General features: G+C 29.0%; 2 protein-coding genes across 2 annotated transcripts; both read right to left on the minus strand.

The window, feature by feature from the left end:
• Positions 1-462: 462 nt before the first annotated feature.
• Positions 463-1,858, minus strand: LOC150031361 (agamous-like MADS-box protein AGL82). Its single transcript, XM_090309069.1, has one exon. It carries the CDS (start codon positions 1,823-1,825, stop codon positions 635-637), a length of 1,191 nt encoding a protein of 396 aa, XP_090165195.1. The 5' UTR covers positions 1,826-1,858; the 3' UTR covers positions 463-634.
• A 9,010-nt stretch (positions 1,859-10,868) lies between these two features.
• LOC150031362 (agamous-like MADS-box protein AGL82) lies at positions 10,869-12,168 on the minus strand. Its single transcript, XM_090309070.1, has one exon. It carries the CDS (start codon positions 12,160-12,162, stop codon positions 10,984-10,986), a length of 1,179 nt encoding a protein of 392 aa, XP_090165196.1. The 5' UTR covers positions 12,163-12,168; the 3' UTR covers positions 10,869-10,983.
• Positions 12,169-25,099: the final 12,931 nt, after the last annotated feature.

Genomic DNA, 25,099 nt, shown 5'->3' on the forward strand with positions numbered 1-25,099 from the left:
GCCACCCTCATGTACTCACGTTTCACCATCTTCTATAATTGCATGCATGCGAGACCATTGTGGGAGTTACAACAACAACAACAACAACAACAATAATAATAATAATAATAATAATAATAATAATAATAATAAAAACATTTATAATTTTATTAAAATAAACCTAGTTCATGCATTCGAAGCCGTTCTATTCTTCCATTCCAAATATTATAAAAAAATTGCGAGAGATCGAAAATCGAATTCACTAAATAAGTATATATCAATAATATATGAAAAATCAGATATTTAAATTCTTATAAAAAGAGACAATTTAAACTTCACTCAATTAACTTAGACAAACTTGATACAGAATTATCTGGACAAATACTAAAATAGTGATCATTAGCCATGATGATCATATATTTTTTTTTAATCTCTAAAAAATGCTTAAGTAGACTACTCAAATATTTCAATTAATCCACCCTTAAAAAAGAGAACTAGATTTTAACTACTCATAAGAAACTAACACATTATTCTATTTTCTTTAGACACTAGATCATAATTCATACCATCATAATATTTTTATATATAGAGAGAGAGAAAATTGGAGTAACCCTCAAATTCCTCCATTATTTAGAACTTAATTAAGAAGAAGCAATCATGGAGTAAAGTTGTTTTGCCATTCCTTACTTAGAAGATCATCTTCAACGTCTCCACCTTCATTATTCTGATTCTCATTTCCATTTCCATGTTGAATTTCATTTCCATTTCCATTTCCATTGCTGCAGCTTATTTCACTTTCAAACAATCCTTGAAGCAACATCTCTACATCATCATTCACATCAATCCTTACACCACCACTGTCGCCGTAGTAGCAGGCATCGGAGTACAGACTCCCCATAGGGTCTCCACCATTGACGTCACCACCGATTCCAAAACCCGCTTGGTGAGTGAAATCCATATGACTAACAGTAGCCTCAACACCAACGCCATTAATGTCGTTCACAAGCTTCTCAATCTCACACATTCCAGAATTGTCATTTACCCCAAAATTCCACTCCGATAACAAAATGTTCTCATCGCCATCTCCTTCAACAATAATCGTTTCCGTTCCGCCTAATTCGCTGATTCCCACCATCAAATTTTCTCCATTCATCAAATCGCCCATATTCACTTCCGATTGAACAAACCCCAACTCCCCTGCCATATTGCTACTATTTCCCCCAATTTTATCATTCGAATTCATCACCATATCAATAAACCATTGATCCATCAAATTCCTTCCATTATCAACAAGATCCATCTCATTGCTCCCTATTTCAAGCAGAGGAGAGTTAGAAGGAACAAATTCAGTAGGAGGAGGAGGAAGACGATGAACCTGTTGATGATACTCGATTCGTTTTTGGCAGTCTCTTATTCTCTCTCCGACCATCCAGAACAATGCGAGCAATTCCCCATTGGTGAGTTGGGAAATATGATGACCTTGATGCAATTGATGCATCAGAAGATCGAGTTCGAGTTCTTGATTCTTCTTGATGAGTTTCTTTAGCATATCTTGAGCTTTAGTGGTGCATTCCTTGAGATATGTCTCTTGATTCGTCATTTTCTTCTGGCGTTCGACTTCCGGAAGGCTGAGAAAGCGACGGTAGAGGTGTTGAGCGACGGAGAGAGATGGCCAGATGACGGGATGGTCCTCGTCGGGGCCATTGACGACGGCAAAGGCGAAAACGCCGCAGAGAGTGGTGAGTTCACTTACTTTCTTTAACAATCCGAGCCTTCGTTTCTTGAAACTGGCTTTTCTTGCATTATCGCTTGCAATCCAAACCAACTTCACTTTCTTCCTCGTCATCGAGGCTCTCTCTGTCTTTCTTGTTCTTCTTGTTCTTTCTGGACTCTGATTTTGAGGTGCAACAATGGAGTTTATTTATAAGCCTTGGGGTTAAACTTTTTATTTTTCTAAGTTTTTTTGTTCTCTTGGTAAATGAATTACTAGGGGCATTTTTGTCCTTTAGTAACTAGTGGTAATTAAAGAAGAAAAATACCCCACTGCATCCTGCATTCCACCTATCTTTCTGTCCCAATTGTCCAATCACAGTTTACCATATGATTAGAAAAGTTGTATCAGTATGAAAATTACTCAGATATATCTGGGTATATATCTATCTTTGTGCATCCACCAAATTATCTTATCATAATTTGTTACGTGATAAATTCTTTTTATATCTTCATTTAAATATTTTAATTCTTATTGTGTGTGATGAAAGTGAGATGCATAGAAATAGGATACATCCAAATATTAATCACCAAGTATTGCTCATTATGTTTTATTTCATGGAAAGTCATATTTAGGTTCAATGGATTGCATTTATCCTATTTCATCATTCCAAAATCACATAACAAAAAAAATCAAAAATATATTTTGGGAAAAAAAGTTTGTCACATCACAAACCGATGAACTATACAAAAATGTATACATCCTAAACCACATCCTTTTTATTAGTCTTACTTCACCATAGAAAATCAATAATTCAATTATATGAGTAATATTTGAGTGCAGCCACAACACTATACTTATCTCCATGCACACGTTGATACTCGAGTGAGTTTTACAAAAATGAGTACAACACGGGATGCATCCAAGTTTGTATATATGTATATATGAGAAGAGTTGATCGTGTGACAAACTATGATTTTTTTTTTTTTTTTGACAATATGTGGGGTAGGGGAGTCGAATCTCTCACTTTGAGGATAATAATACAAACACTATGCCAGTTGAAGCTATGTTCATTTTGGCAAACTATAGTTGGATGATAGAGCGAGCTACACAAAGTTGGCTATGAATGTAAATTTTTCTTTAGGATAGATGAAAATTACAGTAAAATTATTAGGAGAAAACAAACACAATTTTCAAAGCCCAAAATCCAAAACAAACTAATTAATAACCAAAACCTAAATTTGATGTTTAATTATAAGCAAAATTTGTGTAGCCTATATAATTAAACTCCTTTAGAGAAATCATTAAATCTACCAAACCTTACTAGAAAAAAAAAAAAAAAAAAAAAGAAATAGAATATATCACAAAAGCTATAAATATTCAAACCATACAAAGTTTTTTTTAAAAAAAAAAAAGAACTTTAAACAATTTATTTTCGAAATAAAAATTCATATTTTTGTGAGTCAACATTCGAATTGTGATTGGTGAATGAAGATGAGTTGTCAAAAGGAAAATCTGGAATAGTGGGGGTAGTTATATAGCAATTAACCTAAAATTAAATACTACTTTATCATCTTAGTTGTCATTTTGACTAAAAAGAAAAAACTTTATTATTCCAAAAATATATATTTATATATTATATTAGGTGTGAAATGGGAATTACATGTAACCGTTAGAATTGATATTTGAGATGAACTGTTGCTTTTTCTTTAAGAAATATCTTCAAGAAATCACAGTTTCTAAATCATTAAAACAGTAAGTCATCACATAGTCATCACAGCTCGTTGGCCTCTTAACGGGTTATACGCCTCTTATCAAAATACCTCAAATAGTTCATTTACTAATGGAACTTTTATCAACAAAATCAGCATGACTAGCGAGAAAATCATCATGAGCGAGATCATCCCTATGAGCGAGATTTACCCTTCCCAGCGAGATTTGGCACTTTCCAGCGAGTTTTAATGCAAAACCAGCGAGATCCAGTGCAAACCAGCGAGATTCCCGTCCCTAGCGAGATCCACCTCTCGCTCTCGCTCGCTCGCGCTCTCGCTCCCTCTCGCTTCCTCTCGCTCCCTCTCGCTCTCCCTCGCTCTCGCTCTTGAGCTGCCTAAGCATCTTCCTAAGCAGCGGTCTGCTTATGCCCAGATCCTCTGTGACAACTTCAAAAATTCATAACTCAAAATCCAGCCCTCTTCTGAAGAAACTTCCTTCTACAAAAATGTTTAGAATTGAGTTAGCAACATTACCTTAAAACTTCAGCTCAAAATTCCTCGTCGTTTAATCTGGAGATTCAAAACTTCATCATTGGCCCCAATTCAAGCAGCTGCCTGCTTGTTCAACAATTTCCAGTTCAACATTCAAAATTATATAACTCGATTTCCAGGCCTCATCTTAAAAAGTTTCATTCTACAAAGTTGTTTATAATTGAGTTAACAATATTATCTCAAATTTTTAGCTCAAAACGCTTCGTAAGTCGCCCTGGAGCTTCAATTCTTCACTGATGGCCTAGATTCACTTATCCTTTTTATTATTTATTATGTTTCCACACTATCATAGTTTATTTCCTCTACATTTTTTATAATGATTTGCATCTTTCTTTTTTTAAATACTGTTGAATTTTTAGTTGAATTTCAAAAACAAAATCAATTTTTTAGGAACTACTCTTTATAGTTTTCAAAATTTAGATCACAATGTATGAAACTGGGAGATGTAAGTAGTGTTTATAAGCTTAATTTTTAAAAATAAAAATAAAGTAGCCTTAATTTTTCATTTGTTTAAATATACGATATTTTCTCCTGATTTCTACAAATATGGAGTAGTATTTAAGGATAATATAATATTTCTCAATTTAATGATTGTTTATTTTTATAATTTTAAACTTTTTTGCAGAGTTACTTTTCAAAAGGTTTTGTACCATTTAATGATTGGTATTTTGGTCATTTCAAAATTCTCGAATAATAATTTAAAAAATAATTTTACGATTTTCTAATTTTGATTTTGATTTTTTTTTTTTTTGCTATTTTTCAAAATGAATCTTCAAAATTTACTATTTCTTTTGTTGACCCAAATTTGAATTCCTTTTCTTTACCATCCATCACTTGATATAGTTTTTGATGTACTAAAGAAAAATAACATATATCCCTAAACTTTTTATGTGTTAGTCAATATACTCCTAAAATTTGTAGTTATATTAGTCAAAAGACTCAAAACCATAAGTTAATGATTGTATTAGTTTAGACCTTTCATAATTTAGGATAATCTTCCCTCCAAACACATCCTGATTGTTACATACTAAAGATCAAGAGACAAAATTGTTACTTTTCATAAATATTCACGATTAAGAATATTTATTTTAACTTTTAAGAGTGTGAATGCTTTGAGTTGTTAGATTTTAAGGTTTCTATTTTTATCGATGTCACTTCTGGAAATCTGATTAAACATATTCTATTATAGTATGATGTCGTGTTCTGCATGTGACATCTGAATATCATGAAATCAACATTCTTATCGTATCTTTCAGAACTGACGTACTAGATATGTAATTTATGTCATTTTTGACTTGTTTAGAAGGTCAATTATGAAAATATCATATCATTATTGTCGATGGAAGTAATACATATGATCAACTATTTATGATATATTTCAATATTAATAAACATAGTAAGGATAATACATAGATAATCGTTAATTTTTTTTCTTAATAATTATTAAATTTTGTTTCATACCATTATTTTCTCTTTCAAATAAAGTAAAACATCATCCATCCACAGATTTAATAAATATATATTTATATATATGATAATTTCAAATTATCCATATTATTATTTAAAAAGAATATTCCTCAAATTCCTTTGAAAAATAAGCCAAAAAAAGAATAATTAAATCCAAAATATTACAACTCTCACAGTCTCACGTCTCACCGGTTTCCGAAAATGCATGCATGACAGACCACGTGGAAGATTTTTAAATCTATACATATGTGCGTGAAGCTAGCTATTCAAGAAAAATGTGAAATCATGTTGTCTATAATCCATTTTTGAGAAATTTTCATTTTACATCCCTTAAATTATACCTATTTAAATCTTGAATTTTATAAATTTACCGATTAATCGTCTCTTTTTAGATTTGATTTAAAAAATATTGGAAGAATTATATAATTTTTTTAAAAAAATTTATCTTTTAAATTATTATAAGTGAATCAATTATTTAACTCTTTATTAAGATTACATTTGAAAATTGTCGATGCATCATTCTTATACGTGTGTAGACTTTTCGAGATGTTGAATTAATAAAATAGATGATTAAACTTGATGTATGGACACTTTTCAAAAGAAGTTTTAGATGAGAGTCTAAATTGATTTGTTTATGAAAGTTTAGGAGTTTAGTTGATAAAATTATATGTATCACACGATATTTACCTAGAAAGAACGTAATGAAGGGTGTAAAATTGATATATCTACGAAAGTTTAGGATTTGAATTGATATAATTTTTGTTTAGAGTTTAATTTAGTGTTTTCTTTTCTAATTTAAAAAGAAAAATTGGTTTTTGTTTGGCATGCAATAAATAAATATGATATAGTTTGTTTTAATAATTATGATTGATTTTTAAAAGTTAGACAATTTAACAAATTTTATTATGGCATTCCATCTCAGAGAGTTTGCACCAATGGTACTTATTCGACCTAAATTCTTTTTATAAAAAAATATGTTTTGTGAAGATTTGAAACGTCTCCTTCATTATTCTTTAAATGAACAACTACACGTGAAAAGTTGACTCCCATAGGTAAAGTGTAACACATAAATTTACTAAAAATATAAAGGCAATATGTATAGGTAAAGAGTTTCTCCTAATAACATTTTTTTTTTCATATATAGGATAACTTTATAAATGTAATAATTTAGTACTTGTATTTTAAAATTTGTAATGATGTCATCTGTATCTTGAACAATCGTTATGTATTTAAAAGTGTATAGACTAAGGGGCGTTTGGGGCAAAGAGTTGATTATTATAGTCCTAGGTTATTATAGTTAAGTTATAATAGTTTGTGTTTGGGGTATAGATTATATTAGCTTGGGTTATAATAGTATGTGTTTGAAGTGTAAACTATTTTAATTTGTGAAGGAAATAGTAAACATTGTAGCAATGAATAAAAAGATATGAATGTGAAATAGTAAAAGCCATAATAAATAGTAAATACTATAGAAAATGAGGGTTTAGAAATAATATTGACTGTAACTAATTGGGGAATACAAAATAGTATTTACTTTAGTAGTTATTATAATCTTAGGATAGTCTTCGCCCCAAACACATCATAAATTGTTACATACTAAAGATCAAGAGACTAAATTTTTACTTTCCATAAATATTCATGATTAAGAATATTTGTTTTAACTTTTAAGAGTGTGAATGCTTTGAGTTGTTAGTTTTTAGGGTTACTATTTTTATCGATGTCACTCCTGGAAATCTGATTAAACATATTCTATTAAAGTATGATGTCGTGTTCTGCATGCGACATCTGAATATCATGAAATCAATGTTCTTATTGTATCTTTCGAAACCGACGCACTAGATATGTTACTTACGTCATTTTTGACTTGTTTAGAAGGTCAATTATTAAAATATCATATCATTATTGTCAATGAATGTATTACATATGATCAACTATTTATCAATATTAATAAAGATAGTAAGGATAATATACAGATAATCATTAATTTTTTCTTAATAATTATTAAATTGTTTTCTCTTTCAAATAAAGTAAAACAACATCAATCTACAGATTTAATATATATATTTATATATATGATAATTTCAAATTATCCATAATATTATTTAAAAAGAATATTCCTCAAATGCTTTTGAAGAATAAGCCAAAAGAAGAATAATTAAATCCAAAATATTACAATACAACTCTCACAGTTTCACGTCTCACCAGTTTCCGGAATTGCATGCATGACAGGCCACGTGGTAGATTTTTAAATCTATACATATGTGTGTCAGGGCTGTTCATGAAACATGTGAGATCATGTTGTCTTTAATCTATTTTGGAGAAATTTTCATTTTAAATTATACCTATTTAAATCTTGAACTTTCATAAATTTATCGATTAATCATTTTTTTTAAGATTTGGTTTGAAAAATATTGTAAAAATTATATAATTCCGTTTTAAATTTATCTTCTAAATTATTATAAGTGAATCAATTATTTAGACCCTTTATTAAGATTACATTTGAAAATTGTCGATGCATTTTATTCTTATACGTGTATAGGCTTTTCGAGATGTTGAATTAATAAAATAGATGATTAAACTTGATGCATGGACACTCTTCAAAAGAAGTTTTAGTTGAGAGTCTAAATTGATTTGTTTATGCATGGACACTCTTCAAAAGACTGATTTGTTCTCATCGTTTTAAAAATTTGTTTCTGACCAACTTTTAAGCAAAATTTCAATTTTATTATTTATAGATTAAGATTTATTTTGTATATTTAGTATATTCCTTATGCAGTGAATATCTATATCCTAAAATTTTAAATTGGTTAGTGCAATGCTATCATTTTTTTCTTTACATAATAGCACATATTTCTCCTATATTTAAAAAATAATCTTATATTTTTTCTTTGAATAAATTTAGAGCAAAGAATATATAAATTTAAGTTTTCAACATATATGATATAACATCTAAGAGGCGTTTGGGACAATAAACTAGTTATTATAGTTATAGATTGTTATAGTTGGATTATGATAGTTTGTCTTTGGGTATAGATTATTTTAGTTTAGGTTATAATAGTATGTGTCTGAGATGTAAACTATTTTAGTTTGAGAAGGAAATAGTAAATACTGTAGCAAATGATAAAAAAAATGATGAATGTAAAATAGTAAAAGTTGTAGTAAATAGTAAATACTGTAGCAAATGCGGGTTTTGAAATAGTGTTGATTGTAGTTAATTGGAGGTTTTGAATTAGTTTTCTTGTAGCAAGAGGTGGTTATTATATTTTGATGATAACCCTTGTCCTAAATGCTTCCTAAATAATTATAAAAAATATAAATTTTGAAAATAGGTCTATTTAATTTAGGCATTATTATCCATCACGACAATTTACTATTATTTATCCAAAAAATTTAACATACTTTTTCATGTTCAAAATTAAAATTGAACAAATACTACTAATTTTCTTCATTTTACAATTGTTTTTTAGAACTACAATCACGAGAAATTATTTTAGAAGCTACAACTCCAAACTAAGCCTCAACATCTCTCTCTCTATATTTTTTATTTTTAATAAATTAGGTCTCATTTGGTAATTGTTTTGTTTTTTGGTTTTGGTTTTTTGACAATTAACATATTTCATCTTAATTTCTTACAATCATTTGCATCTTTCTCAAGTACAAAAATTGATTTTTTAGCAGAATTCTAAAAAGGAAAACAAGCTTTTCAAACTATTATTTTAATTTTCAAAATTCGGCTTGATTTTTGAAAACACAAGTAAAAAGTAGATAACAAATTAAAAAGTTAGAGGTGGAAGAACTATAGGCTTAATTTTTTTAAAAAAAAAACTAAATGATTATCAAATGAGGTCTTAGTCATCAATTTTATTATGTAACAATTTAGTATATGTATTTTAACATTTGTCATAATGTAGTCTCTGCCCTGTACAATTGTTAAAAATTTGAAAGTGTATATGGACTAAATTGTTGCAAAATTAAAAATATAAAAATAAGTGTTTGTTATATATTAAAATCAAAAGAGACTAATACTTCATTTGGTAACCATTTGATTTTTTATTTTTAAAAATTAAGCCTAATTCTTCGTAATCTCTTTTCTACAATTGTTTGCATATTTCTTAGGTAAAGAGTTGAATTCTTAGTCAATTTAAAAAATAAATTAAAAATGATTTTTTTTTTTAGTTTTCAAAACTTGGCTTGATTTTTAAAAATATATGTAAAAAGTAAAAAACAAAGGCAAAAACAAAATATAGGCTTAATTTTAGAAAATCAAATAGTTACTAAACGGGACCTAAATCGTTAGAAGTTAATGACTAAAAATGTTTTTTCAACCTTTATGTTTTTAAGTTTAGATGGTTTAAGTCGTTGCTTTTTAGGGTTACTATTTTTATTGATGTCGCATGTGAAGACTCTAACCTGACATATTCTATAATAATATGATGTCTCGTTGTGCACGCGTCATTTGAATACCACAAAAATCAATGATCTTATCATGTCATTCAAAACCAACGTACTAGATACGTAAGTTACGTCATTTTTGACTTGTTTAGATTTTCAATTATTGAAATACCATATCGTTCGTTATCAATCAAACGTAATACATAATTGTAATTATTAATAATATATTTTAATATCAATAGACATAGTAAAAGTAACACATGGCTAACCAACAAATATTCTCAAATAATTACTAAATTTTGTTTTGTATCATTATTGTCTCTCTTTACTCCCAAAACAAGACGAGATATACCTCAAAATGAGATTAATTTAAAATATCAGTCATTCTCATTTTTTAATAATATGTTTATAAGATTTCAAATATGTTCTATGGTTCAAATACCCATTATTATTCCTAAAAAAAATATACCCATTATTATTTAAAAAGAATATTCCTTAAATTCCAAGAATAAGCCAAAAGAGAATAATTATCCAAAATATTGCCACCCTCATGTACTCACGTTTCACCATCTTCTATAATTGCATGCATGCGAGACCATTGTGGGAGTTACAACAACAACAACAACAACAATAATAATAATAATAATAATAATAATAATAAAAACATTTATAATTTTATTAAAATAAACCTAGTTCATGCATTCGAAGCCGTTCTATTCTTCCATTCCAAATATTATAAAAAAATTGCGAGAGATCGAAAATCGAATTCGAATTCACTAAATAAGTATATATCAATAATATATGAAAAATCAGATATTTAAATTCTTATAAAAAGAGACAATTTAAACTTCACTCAATTAACTTAGACAAACTTGATACAGAATTATCTGGACAAATACTAAAATAGTGATCATTAGCCATGATGATCATATATTTTTTTTTAATCTCTAGAAAATGCTTAAGTAGACTACTCCAAATATTTCAATTAATCCACACTTAAAAAAGAGAACTAGATTTTAACTACTCATAAGAAACTAACACATTATTCTATTTTCTTTAGACACTAGATCATAATTCATACCATCATAATATTTTTATATATAGAGAGAGAGAAAATTGGAGTAACCCTCAAATTCCTCCATTATTTAGAACTTAATTAAGAAGAAGCAATCATGGAGTAAAGTTGTTTTGCCATTCCTTACTTAGAAGATCATCTTCAACGTCTCCACCTTCATTATTCTGATTCTCATTTCCATTTCCATGTTGAATTTCATTTCCATTGCTGCAGCTTATTTCACTTTCAAACAATCCTTGAAGCAACATCTCTACATCATCATTCACATCAATCCTTACACCACCACTGTCGCCGTAGTAGCAGGCATCGGAGTACAGACTCCCCATAGGGTCTCCACCATTGACGTCACCACCGATTCCAAAACCCGCTTGGTGAGTGAAATCCATATGACTAACAGTAGCCTCAACACCAACGCCATTAATGTCGTTCACAAGCTTCTCAATCTCACACATTCCAGAATTGTCATTTACCCCAAAATTCCACTCCGATAACAAAATGTTCTCATCGCCATCTCCTTCAACAATAATCGTTTCCGTTCCGCCTAATTCGCTGATTCCCACCATCAAATTTTCTCCATTCATCAAATCGCCCATATTCACTTCCGATTGAACAAACCCTAACTCCCCTGCCATATTGCTACTATTTCCCCCAATTTTATCATTCGAATTCATCACCATATCAATAAACCATTGATCCATCAAATTCCTTCCATTATCAACAAGATCCATCTCATTGCTCCCTATTTCAAGCAGAGAAGAGTTAGAAGGAACAAATTCAGTAGGAGGAGGAGGAAGACGATGAACCTGTTGATGATACTCGATTCGTTTTTGGCAGTCTCTTATTCTCTCTCCGACCATCCAGAACAATGCGAGCAATTCCCCATTGGTGAGTTGGGAAATATGATGACCTTGATGCAATTGATGCATCAGAAGATCGAGTTCGAGTTCTTGATTCTTCTTGATGAGTTTCTTTAGCATATCTTGAGCTTTAGTGGTGCATTCCTTGAGATATGTCTCTTGATTCGTCATTTTCTTCTGGCGTTCGACTTCCGGAAGGCTGAGAAAGCGATGGTAGAGGTGTTGAGCGACGGAGAGAGATGGCCAGATGACGGGATGGTCCTCGTCGGGGCCATTGACGACGGCAAAGGCGAAAACGCCGCAGAGAGTGGTGAGTTCACTTACTTTCTTTAACAATCCGAGCCTTCGTTTCTTGAAACTGGCTTTTCTTGCATTATCGCTTGCAATCCAAACCAACTTCACTTTCTTCCTCGTCATCGAGGCTCTCTCTGTCTTTCTTGTTCTTCTTGTTCTTTCTGGACTCTGATTTTAAGGTGCAACAATGGAGTTTATTTATAAGCCTTGGGGTTAAACTTTTTATTTTTCTTTTTCTAAGTTTTTTTATTCTCTTGGTAAATGAATTACTAGGGGCATTTTTGTCCTTTAGTAACTAGTGGTAATTAAAGATGAAAAATACCCCACTGCATCCTGCATTCCACCTATCTTTCTGTCCCAATAGTCCAATCACAGTTTACCATATGATTAGAAAAGTTGTATCAGTATGAAAATTACTCAGATATATCTGGGTCTATATCTATCTTTGTGCATCCACCAAATTATCTTATCATAATTTGTTACGTGATAAATTCTTTTTATATCTTTATTTAAATATTTTAATTCTTATTGTGTGTGATGAAAGTGAGATGCATAGAAATAGGATACATCCAAATATTAATCACCAAGTATTGCTCATTATGTTTTATTTCATGGAAAGTCATATTTAGGTTCAATGGATTGCATTTATCCTATTTCATCATTCCAAAATCACATAACAAAAAAAATCAAAAATATATTTTGGGAAAAAAAGTTTGTCACATCACAAACCGATGAACTATACAAAAATGTATACATCCTAAACCACATCCTTTTTATTAGTCTTACTTCACCATAGAAAATAAATAATTCAATATAGATATATGAGTAATATTTGAGTGCAGCCACAACACTATACTTATCTCCATGCACACGTTGATACTCGAGTGAGTTTTACAAAAATGAGTACAACACGGGATGCATCCAAGTTTGTATATATGTATATATGAGAAGAGTTGATCGTGTGACAAACTATGATTTTTTTTTTTTTTTGACAATATGTGGGGTAGGGGAGTCGAATCTCTCACTTTGAGGATAGTAATACAAACACTATGCCAGTTGAAGCTATGTTCATTTTGGCAAACTATAGTTGGATGATAGAGCGAGCTACACAAAGTTGGCTATGAATGTAAATTTTTCTTTAGGATAGATGAAAATTACAGTAAAATTATTAGGAGAAAACAAACACAATTTTCAAAGCCCAAAATCCAAAACAAACTAATTAATAACCAAAACCTAAATTTGATGTTTAATTATAAGCAAAATTTGTGTAGCCTATATAATTAAACTCCTTTAGAGAAATCATTAAATCTACCAAACCTTACTTGAAAAAAAAAAAGAAAAAGAAATAGAATATATCACAAAAGCTATAAATATTCAAACCATACAAAGTTTAAAAAAAAAAAAAAAAAGAACTTTAAACAATTTATTTTCGAAATAAAAATTCATATTTTTGTGAGTCAACATTGGAATTGTGATTGGTGAATGAAGATGAGTTGTCAAAAGGAAAATCTGGAATAGTGGGGGTAGTTATATAGCAATTAACCCAAAATTAAATACTACTTTATCATCTTAGTTGTCATTTTGACTAGAAAGAAAAGACTTTATTATTCCAAAAATATATATTTATATATTATATTAGGTGTGAAATGGGAATTACATGTAACCGTTTGAATTGATATTTGAGATGAACTGTTGCTTTTTCTTTAATAAATATCTTCAAAAAATCGTAGTTTCAAAATCATTAAAACAGTAAGTCATCACAGCTCGTTGGCCTCTTAACGGGTTATACGTCTCTTATCAAAATACCTCAAATAGTTCATTTACTAATGGAACTTTTATCAACAAAATCAGCATGACTAGCGAGAAAATCATCATGAGCGAGATCATCCCTATGAGCGAGATTTACCCTTCCCAGCGAGATTTGGCACTTTCCAGCGAGTTTTAATGCAAAACCAGCGAGATCCAGTGCAAACCAGCGAGATTCCCGTCCCTAGCGAGATCCACCTCTCGCTCTCGCTCGCTCGCGCTCTCGCTTCCTGTCGCTCCCTCTCGCTCCCTCTCGCTCTCCCTCGCTCTCCCTCGCTCTCGCTCTTGAGCTGCCTAAGCATCTTCCTAAGCAGCGGTCTGCTTATGCCCAGATCCTCTGTGACAACTTCAAAAATTCATAACTCAAAATCCAGCCCTCTTCTGAAGAAACTTCCTTCTACAAAAATGTTTAGAATTGAGTTAGCAACATTACCTTAAAACTTCAGCTCAAAATTCCTCGTCGTTTAATCTGGAGATTCAAAACTTCATCATTGGCCCCAATTCAAGCAGCTGCCTGCTTGTTCAACAATTTCCAGTTCAACATTCAAAATTATATAACTCGATTTCCAGGCCTCATCTTAAAAAGTTTCATTCTACAAAGTTGTTTATAATTGAGTTAACAATATTATCTCAAATTTTTAGCTCAAAACGCTTCGTAAGTCGCCCTGGAGCTTCAATTCTTCACTGATGGCCTAGATTCACTTATCCTTTTTATTATTTATTATGTTTCCACACTACCATAGTTTATTTCCTCTACATTTTTTATAATGATTTGCATCTTTCTTTTTTTAAATACTGTTGAATTTTTAGTTGAATTTCAAAAACAAAATCAATTTTTTAGGAACTACTCTTTATAGTTTTCAAAATTTAGATCACAATGTATGAAACTGGGAGATGTAAGTAGTGTTTATAAGCTTAATTTTTAAAAATAAAAATAAAGTAGCCTTAATTTTTCATTTGTTTAAATATACGATATTTTCTCCTGATTTCTACAAATATGGAGTAGTATTTAAGGATAATATAATATTTCTCAATTTAATGATTGTTTATTTTTATAATTTTAAACTTTTTTGCAGAGTTACTTTTCAAAAGGTTTTGTACCATTTAATGATTGGTATTTTGGTCATTTCAAAATTCTCGAATAATAATTTAAAAAATCATTTTACGATTTTCTAATTTTGATTTTCACCTCTACATGGTGTTGAGTGAATATCATTCAACAATATCAAATACACTTATTTATTAAAAAAAAAAAAAAAGATAAATTATACTTTTTATTTTTTGAGCTATTTTAGTTTATATAGCATTTTGTTCACTTTCCATCTGAAAATGGAAAGGAGAAGTTATATATATGTATGTGTAAGATATATGGTTTGTATGGTATGTGGTAGAGGATGTATGTCTGTATAGGTGTGTGTGTATATGTGTGTGTGTGTGTGTATGGATGTATGTATGTGTGTGTACTTGAACAAATAAAGACAAATGAGGCAAAAAAAATATATAAAAAAATTAAAATAAAGGTTAAAATGTCAAGTTGGAAAACTTCTGGACCAAAATACTATTAAACTCAAATTATTAATTTTAAAAAATAAAATATAAATTGATTTTTTTTTTGTGGGTGTAGATTTATACAAAGTAAACAAGTAAACAAGATAAAAAAAATAAAAAAAAGAAAAAAAAAAGAAAGAAGAAGAAACAAAAACTAAGGGTGGAAAATGGAGGAGAATTTAGAGTTGTGACTGGTTTAGAAAAGACATTTATTGCTATTAAATGTTTGGTGTTAGAATCATATCTGAACCTATTAAAGTAAAACCATAGTTTGTTTCACTGCTTTAAATTAGTATGTCTTAATCTTTATTAGTTTTTGCATTGATATTTGAGACAATTGGTTGAACTGTTGTTTTTTTCTTTTCTTTGTTTTTATGTGAAAAAATTATCATTATTTTAAAATCTTTTTTTCTTTTTCTCTTTTTCTTTTGTTCTTATTGCCATTAATCTTTTATAATTTTAAGGCTATGAGTACCAAAGGTTAAAAATATCTTCTCTTCTTTAGTGATGAAATGTATCGAGATTTGTAATATGATTTCTTTCCTTTCGTGAGTTTGGAGGCAGGGTTTTATCTCAATTAAACGATAGTGAATTTTATGAAAGTAATAATTTAATTGCTAAATATTAGTGGGTAATGAACTTAAGGGTAATTGTTTTAAATGGTAAAACTCTTGAAAATATTTTTAGTATAACAAAATATTACTGTCTATCAGTGATAGATCGCGATAGACATATATCAATGGACGACAGATCACGATGGACATCAATCTCGCAGTCTATCATTGATAGATAGTAACGTTTTGTTATATTTATAAATAAGTTGGTTCATTTTCCTTTATTTGAAAACACCTCATGATTTTGTCTCTATATTTTTAGTTTTATAATAATTTGGTACTTGTTTTTTGAAATTTGTAATGATGTCATCTGTATCTTGAACAATCGTTATGTATTTAAAAGTGCATAGACTAAGGGGCGTTTGGGGCAAAGAGTTGATTATTATAGTTCTAGGTTATTATAGTTAAGTTATAATAGTTTGTGTTTGGGGTATAGATTATATTAGTTTGGGTTATAATATTATGTGTTTGAAGTGTAAACTATTTTAATTTGAGAAGGAAATAGTAAACACTATAGCAATGAATAAAAAGATATAAATGTTAAATAGTAAAAGCCATAACAAATAGTAAATACTATAGCAAATGAGGGTTTAGAAATAATGTTGACTGTAATTAATTGGGGAATACAAAATAATATTTACTTTAGTAGTTATTATAATCTTAGGATAGTCTTCGCCCCAAACCCACCATAAATTGTTACATACTAAAGATCAAGAGACTAAATTTTTAATTTCCATAAATATTCATGATTAAGAATATTTGTTTTAACTTTTAAGAGTGTGAATGCTTTGAGTTGTTAGCTTTTCGGGTTACTATTTTTATCGATGTCACTCCTGGTGATCTAATTAAACATATTCTATGATGTCGTGTTCTGCATGTGACATCTGAATATCATGAAATCAATGTTCTTATCGTATCTTTTGAAACCGATGCACTAGATATGTAACTTACGTCATTTTTGACTTGTTTAGAAGGTCAATTATTAAAATATCATATCATTATTGTCAATGAAAGTATTACATATGATCAACTATTTATCAATATTAATAAACATAGAAAGATAATATACAGATAATCATTAATTTTCTCTTAATAATTATTAAATTGTTATCTCTTTCAAATAAAGTAAAACAACATGACGGGATGGTCCTCGTCGGGGCCATTGACGACGGCAAAGGCGAAAACGCTGCAGAGAGTGGTGAGTTCACTTACTTTCTTTAACAATCCGATCCTTCGTTTCTTGAAACTGGCTTTTCTTGCATTATCGCTTGCAATCCAAACCAACTTCACTTTCTTCCTCGTCATCGAGACTCTCTCTGTCTTTCTTGTTCTTCTTGTTCTTTCTGGACTCTGATTTTAAGGTTCAACAATGGAGTTTATTTATAAGCCTTGGGGTTAAACTTTTTATTTTTATTTTTATTTTTCTAAGTTTTTTTATTCTCTTGGTAAACGAATTACTAGGGGCATTTTTGTCCTTTAGTAACTAGTGGTAATTAAAGATGAAAAATACCCCACTGCATCCTGCATTCCACCTATCTTTCTGACCCAATAGTCCAATCACAGTTTACCATATGATTAGAAAAGTTGTATCAGTATGAAAATTACTCAGATATATCTGGGTCTATATCTATCTTTGTGCATCCACCAAATTATCTTATCATAATTTGTTATGTGCTAAATTCTTTTTATATCTTTATTTAAATATTTTAATTCTTATTGTGTGTGATGAAAGTGAAATGCATAGAAATAGGATACATCCAAATATTAATCACCAAGTATTGCTCATTATGTTTTATTTCATGGAAAGTCATATTTAGGTTCAATGGATTGCATTTATCCTATTTCATCATTCCAAAATCACATAACAAAAAAAAAAAATCAAAAATATATATTTGGAAAAAAAGTTTGTCACATCACAAACCGATGAACTAAACAAAAATGTATACATTCTAAACCACATCCTTTTTATTATTCTTACTTCACCATAGAAAATAAATAATTCAATTATATGAGTAATATTTGAGTGTAGCCACAACACTATACTTATCTCCATGCACACGTTGATACTCGAGTGAGTTTTGCAAAAATGAGTACAACACGGGATGCATCCAAGTTTGTATATATGTATATATGAGAAGAGTTGATCGTGTGACAAACTATGATTTTTTTTTTTTTGACAATATGTGGGGTAGGGGAGTTGAATCTCTCACTTTGAGGATAATAATACAAACACTATGCCAGTTGAAGCTATGTTCATTTTGGCAAACTATAGTTGGATGATAGAGTGAGCTACACAAAGTTGGCTATGAATGTAAATTTTTCTTTAGGATAGATGAAAATTACAGTAAAAATATTAGGAGAAAACAAACTAAAGTTTATCGATGTTACTTTTCATAAATATTCAAACATTTATAAAATTGTTACTTTTCATAAATATTCACGATTAAGAATATTTATTTTAACTTTTAAGAGTGTGAATGCTTTGAGTTGTTAGATTTTAAGGTTTCTGTTTTTATCGATGTCACTTCTGGAAATCTGATTAAACATATTCTATTATAGTATGATGTCGTGTTCTGCATGTGACATCTGAATATCATGAAATCAACATTCTTATCGTATCTTTCAGAACTGACGTACTAGATATGTAATTTATGTCATTTTTGACTTGTTTAGAAGGTCAATTATGAAAATATCATATCATTATTGTCGATGGAAGTAATACATATGATCAACTATTTATGATATATTTCAATATTAATAAACATAGTAAGGATAATACACAGATAATCGTTAATTTTTTTCTTAATAATTATTAAATTTTGTTTCATACCATTATTTTCTCTTTCAAATAAAGTAAAACAACATCAATCCACAGATTTAATAATATATATGTATATATATGATAATTTCAAATTACCCATATTATTATTTAAAAAGAATATTCCTCAAATTCTTTTGAAGAATAAGCCAAAAGAAGAATAATTAAATCCAAAATATTACAACTCTCACAGTCTCACGTCTCGCCGGTTTCTGGAAATGCATGCATGACAGGCCACGTGGAAGATTTTTAAATCTATACATATGTGCGTGAGGCTAGCTATTCAAGAAACATGTGAAATCATGTTGTCTATAATCCATTTTTGAGAAATTTTCATTTTACATCCCTTAAATTATACCTATTTAAATCTTGAATTTTCATAAATTTATCGATTAATCGTTTTTTTTAGATTTGATTTCAAAAATATTGTAAGAATTATATAATTTTTTTTAAAATTTATCTTTTAAATTATTATAAGTGAATCAATTATTTAACTCTTTATTAAGATTACATTTGAAAATTGTCGATGCATTTCATTCTTATACGTGTGTAGACTTTTTGAGATGTTGAATTAATAAAATAGATGATTAAACTTGATGCATGGACACTTTTCAAAAGAAGTTTTAGATGAGAGTATAAATTGATTTGTTTATGAAAGTTTAGGAGTTTAGTTGATAAAATTATATGTCTCACACTATATTTGGCTAGAAAGAACGTAATGAAGGGTGTAAAATTGATATATCTATAAAAGTTTAGGATTTAAATTGATATAATTTTTGTTTAGAGTTTAACTTAGTGTTTTTTTTTCTAATTTAAAAAGAAAAATTGGTTTTTGTTTGGCATGCAATAAATAAATATGATATAGTTTGTTTTAATAATTATCTTTGATTTTCAAAAGTTAGATAATTTAACAAATTTTATTATAATATTTTTATATTATGGCATTCCATCTCAGAGAGTTTGCACCAATGGTACTTATTCGACCTAAATTTTTGTTTTTATAAAAATATGTTTTTGAAGATTTGAAACATCTCCTTCATTATTCTTTAAATGAACAACTACATGTGAAAAGTTGAATCCCATAGGTAAAGTGTAACACATAAATTTACTAAAAATATAAAGGCAAAATGTATAGGTAAAGAGTTTCTCCTAATAACATTTTTTTCATATATAAGATAGATTTATAAATATAATATATGAATGGATATTAACAACGACACTAATGAATCAATATATCGTCTAGGCATAACAACTTTGAGACCCATTCATTAAATATAAAGTTTCTAACTCAACAAAAATTTATCTCAAACATTATTTTAGCTTTCTCAAACTTCATCATAAAACCAAGTAAGTGAGGAAAAAAAGTCTTAAAACATGCTTTAACACCTAATGAAAATTATTTTTTTCTTAAATAATAAACACTTTAAAAAAAATAATTCAAATCATTCTAATTCTTTAACTCCTTGATTTGATTATGGGTCTTAACAAACTGATCATATTCATTCATATGTATTTTCATAATCTATTGACTTTGCTCTACTTTTTATTATTTATTTATTTCCTCTAATTTAGTTGTTTCTTACATGCATGTATTTCCTCTCATTCTCAATACCCTTTACCCTTTTCAACCATAACAAATTTTTAAAAACCATTTATTATTTTTCAAAATTTGGCTTAATATTTGTAAAAGAAAATTATTGAAAATAGTAAAATTGTTGAAAATATTTACAAAATGTAACAATATTTTAGAACTATCAATGGTAGACGCTGATAGACACTGATAGAAATATATCAGCGTCTATCATTGATAGATCTAAAATTTGCTATATTTTGTAACCATTTTTTAAATTTAAATAAAAAAGAAATCAATGGTTAGAAAAGTGTTTATTAAATTTAATTTTAAAAATCGAAAATTATAAATTAAATTGGTAGGTCTTAATCTTATTTGTTTTCTTTTTTTTTTTTTTAATTTTTAGATTTTGAAAATCAAATCTTAAGAATACTACTTTCATTTATTTCTTTTTTTAAAATTGGCTTAGTTTTTTTTCTTTTTGAAGTTAAATAATATGTAGAAGAATGTTTACTAAGCTTAACTGTAAAAAATGAAATATCCAAAATCAAATTGGTATAAAAAAAAGGTTTTATTTATTTATTTATTGAATTCTTAGATTTTGAAAATCAAATGAAATGCTACTTCCACTTATTTCTTTCTTTATTTTTGTTATCTACTTTAAAATCAAAAAAATAAAAGTTTATTTCTTTTTAAAAAAATTGTTTTAGAAAGTTGACTATGAATCCGTATATTTTATAAGATAGATGAAAATCATCGTAAAGAAATTAGAGAAAGTTGACTTAGGCGACTTAGTCTTAATCCTGAGTATATTATGAACTCTTGTTCACGAGGAATTTTCCTCTGATTTGCGTGGGTGAAGGTGGCCAATTCGCTGACCCAATATGCCTACTATTTTGGGGATAATAAAACAGAGTGGGGAGTTGGGAACATAATAGTACAAGATAGAATTCACTCCTTCCCTCTTTGAGGGTAAGTAGATGAGTGTTCCCTCAAGTGGTGTCTCTAGAACTTGAACAAAGGACTCTACCCTCTCATTGACACACCGAAGGTTAAAACGGTAATTTGACCTAGTTGGAGTTACAAACACACGTAAAGGACTAATTGTTAGAATTGGTACTATATTCATGGACACAGAAATATATCTTGCTAGTATTAGTCTATATCCATTGACATAGAAATATATCTATAATGGGAAGACTGCAGCTGTGGGTCTATAGTGAAGTGTTGATGAATTCTCTCTGTGCTATAAATGCTGACCTTTGCAAATGAGGGGATCTTCTAATAGAGCTCCTTGATGGGCTTCATGGGCTTGGGCCTGGCCTTGATTGGCCATGGGTCTGACTTTTGGAAGTAATTTAATTGGACTTAAGCCTGGTCTTTAGGCCCAATTAACTGGGCTTAGGCCTATTTTTACATTTTAGGCCCATCTTAAGCCCATATTTGGGTGCCCAACGTCCAAATTATAACGTCAAATTGGTCGAAATTAATTTTACTCAATCAACGTCTGTGACGAAAACACAAAATTTGTCCTCAATTTTAATTTGACCTAGGCGACTTAGTCTTAATCCCGAGTATATTATGAACTCCTTTTTGTGAGGGATTGTCATTTGATTTACATGGGTGAGGGTGGCCAGTTCGCTGACCCAATATGCCTATCATTTTGGGATGAGATCGAGTGGGGAGTTGGGAACATAATAATACAAGATGTAATTCACTTATTCCCTCTTTGAGATTATGTAGATGAGTGTTCTCTCAAGTGGTGTCTCCAGGACTTGAACAAAGGGCCATACCCTCTCATTGACTCGAAAAGGATTTCTATTTATTGGTTGGATCATAAACATGTTGTTCATTAGAGGAGCACTGGTACTTAAGGAGTCAGAGGTAACCCAAGGGTAAAATAGTAATTTGACCCAGTTGGAGTTACGAACATGCTGCTTGCAGGAGTGTAGCTGTAGGTCTTTATTGAGTGTTGATGAATTATCTCTGGCTCTCGAAATGTAGAAATGCTGACCTTTGCAAATGAGCGAGCTTCTCAATTTATAGAGCTCCATAATGGGCTTCATGGGTTTGGGCCTAACCTTTGGGCCTAATTTAATTGGACTTGAATCTGGCCTTTGGGCTTAATTAATTGGACTTAAGCGTGATCTTTAGGCCCAATTACTGTAAAAAGATTTGGAGAAAACAAATGCAATTTTCAAAGCCCAAAATCCAAAACAAACAAATTATTAACCAAAACCTAAATTTGATGTTTAGTTATAAGCAAAAGTTGTGTAGCCTATATAATTAAACACCTTTAAGAGAAATCACTAAATCTACCAAACCTTACTTGAAAAAAAAAAAAGAAGAAAGAAATAGAATATATCCCAAAAGCTATATAAAATTCATACCCTACAAAGTTATGAAAAAAAATGAACTTTAAACAATTTATTTTCGTAATAAAAATTTATATTTTTGTCGGTCAACATTCGAATTTTGATTAGTGGATGTTAAAATGAGTTGTCAAAAGGAAATCCTAGAATAGTAGGGGTAGTTATATAGCAATTAACCCAAAATTAAATATTACTTTATCATTCTTAGTTGTCATTTTGACTAAAAAAATTTATTATTATTTATTATTCAAAAAATATATATTTATATACTATATTCAGGTGTGAAATGAAATTACGTTACATAACTAGTTTGCAATTAAGATAGGAGATAGTTTTGTATTGGTATTTGAGCATCAATTGGTTGATGAACGTTGCGTATTTTCTTTCCTTTGTTTTTATGTGAAACAATTATTATTTTTTTAAAATTTTTTTATAATCTATTATTACATTTTCTTTTTCTCTTATATATATATATATATATATGATAATTTCAAATTACCCATATTAGTATCTAAAAAGAATATTCCTCAAATTCTTTTGAAGAATAAGCCAAAAGAAGAACAATTAAATCCAAAATGTTACAATACAACTCTCACAATCTCACCGGTTTTCGGAATTGCATGCACGACAGACCACGTGGAAGATTTTTAAATCTATACATATGTGTGTGAGGCAAGCTATTCAAGAAACATGTGAGATCATGTTGTCTTTAATCCATTTTTCTGAAATTTTCATTTAACATCCTTTAAATTATACCTATTTAAATCTTTAATTTTCATAAATTTACTAAAAATAAAAGGCAAAATGTATCAGATAAAGATTTTCGCTTAAAAGAACTTTTTTCATATGTAGCAAAATAGATTGTATAAATAAATTTATATGAATGGTTATTAACAATGACACTAAATGAATCGGTATATGAAATCTCACATAATAAACTTTAGACCCATAAAGTTTCTAACTCAATAAAATTGACATAAATTTTAAATTCTTTTGCTATAATTAAATGATATATCTATATAATAATTTATATATTAAGTTTATATAAATTTCAGAGCCAAACATTTTTTTCATGTGGAATATTTTTTGAATATTAACAAAAAAAAAAAAAAAACCAAAGAATTTTTTTTTATATTTATATCAACTAAAATTTATAAAAATACAATATAATCAATCATGAGAAGTTACAAAAACTTTGTCATGTTCAAATATGATATTCATATGCTTAATAATAATAATATTAATAATAAAAAGAACATATGCTTAATTATATGCTAAAACTACAAATACATTATTTTTTTAATTATATATTATTTGATAAAATAAATCTATTTTAACCCTAGCCAATTAATTTGTAGAAATTCCTAATCCAATAGTATTGTATTCTATAGCTAGTTTCGCCATATATTGATTTATTTACAATATATTTGATAACTTTCTATTGACAATAATGTTTTCACCATTTTATAATACATAAAAAGAAAAAAAAAATGTTATGAGACCAACTAATTTGATATGCTTATGAAGTGTTATTTGGTTTCTTTTACAATGTTCATGATTTTTTTTATCGGAAATTAAGCATTTAAATAAAGAGTTTTCATGGAAAAAAAATCCAAAACATTTTCATTGAATTTTTTTATTAACAAAACTGAATGGCCAACAATTCTTTGCAGAGAACACGATTTCCATAAATTTTTCACAAGAAATCTATTGAAGTAAACGAAAACTTTCGTGGAATGAAGAATAAATTAGAGAATGGAGACAAAACTAGAGAAGCTTATCCTTGCCTCCACCTCTATCCCACGAACATCTGTTAAACATGTGAATAGCTCACCTAGTTAGGACACCTACTATTGGTCAAGAAGCCAAAGTTTTGAATCTTTTCACCTCCAGATGATGTTGAGTGAATATCATTCAACAATATCAAATACACTTATTTATAAAATTAAAAAAATGACGTGGCGGTCCGTGGTTGATCTGAAATTTCTCCTCCAACAAAAGGAAAGCAAAGAAGGAGATCAAAAGACCAATCCACGTGCGCAAGATTCCATTTTAATAATTTCACACGAATATGATGTAAGCAAAATGTCAAAAACCCCTAATTTTGAAAAATAAGACATACAATCATATTTTCACTTCAATTTTAGGTCATCCATCCATTGGACCTTAAAATCGTAGAGTTCAAAAATCCAAAGATTAAGAAAATAACTTAGACCAATATATATATAGGTGTGTGTGTGTGTTTAAACATTAAAATAAAGAATTCATAAAGTAAAACTCGTAACATTTATATCCCCATGGTTTAATCAAGCACGACCCTAGCGTTGTAACA

The sequence above is a fragment of the Benincasa hispida genome, unplaced genomic scaffold, assembly GCF_027475165.1.
Source record: "Benincasa hispida cultivar pf3 unplaced genomic scaffold, pf3_genome.v1.1 HicScf1281, whole genome shotgun sequence".
NCBI classification, from domain to species: Eukaryota; Viridiplantae; Streptophyta; class Magnoliopsida; order Cucurbitales; family Cucurbitaceae; genus Benincasa; species Benincasa hispida.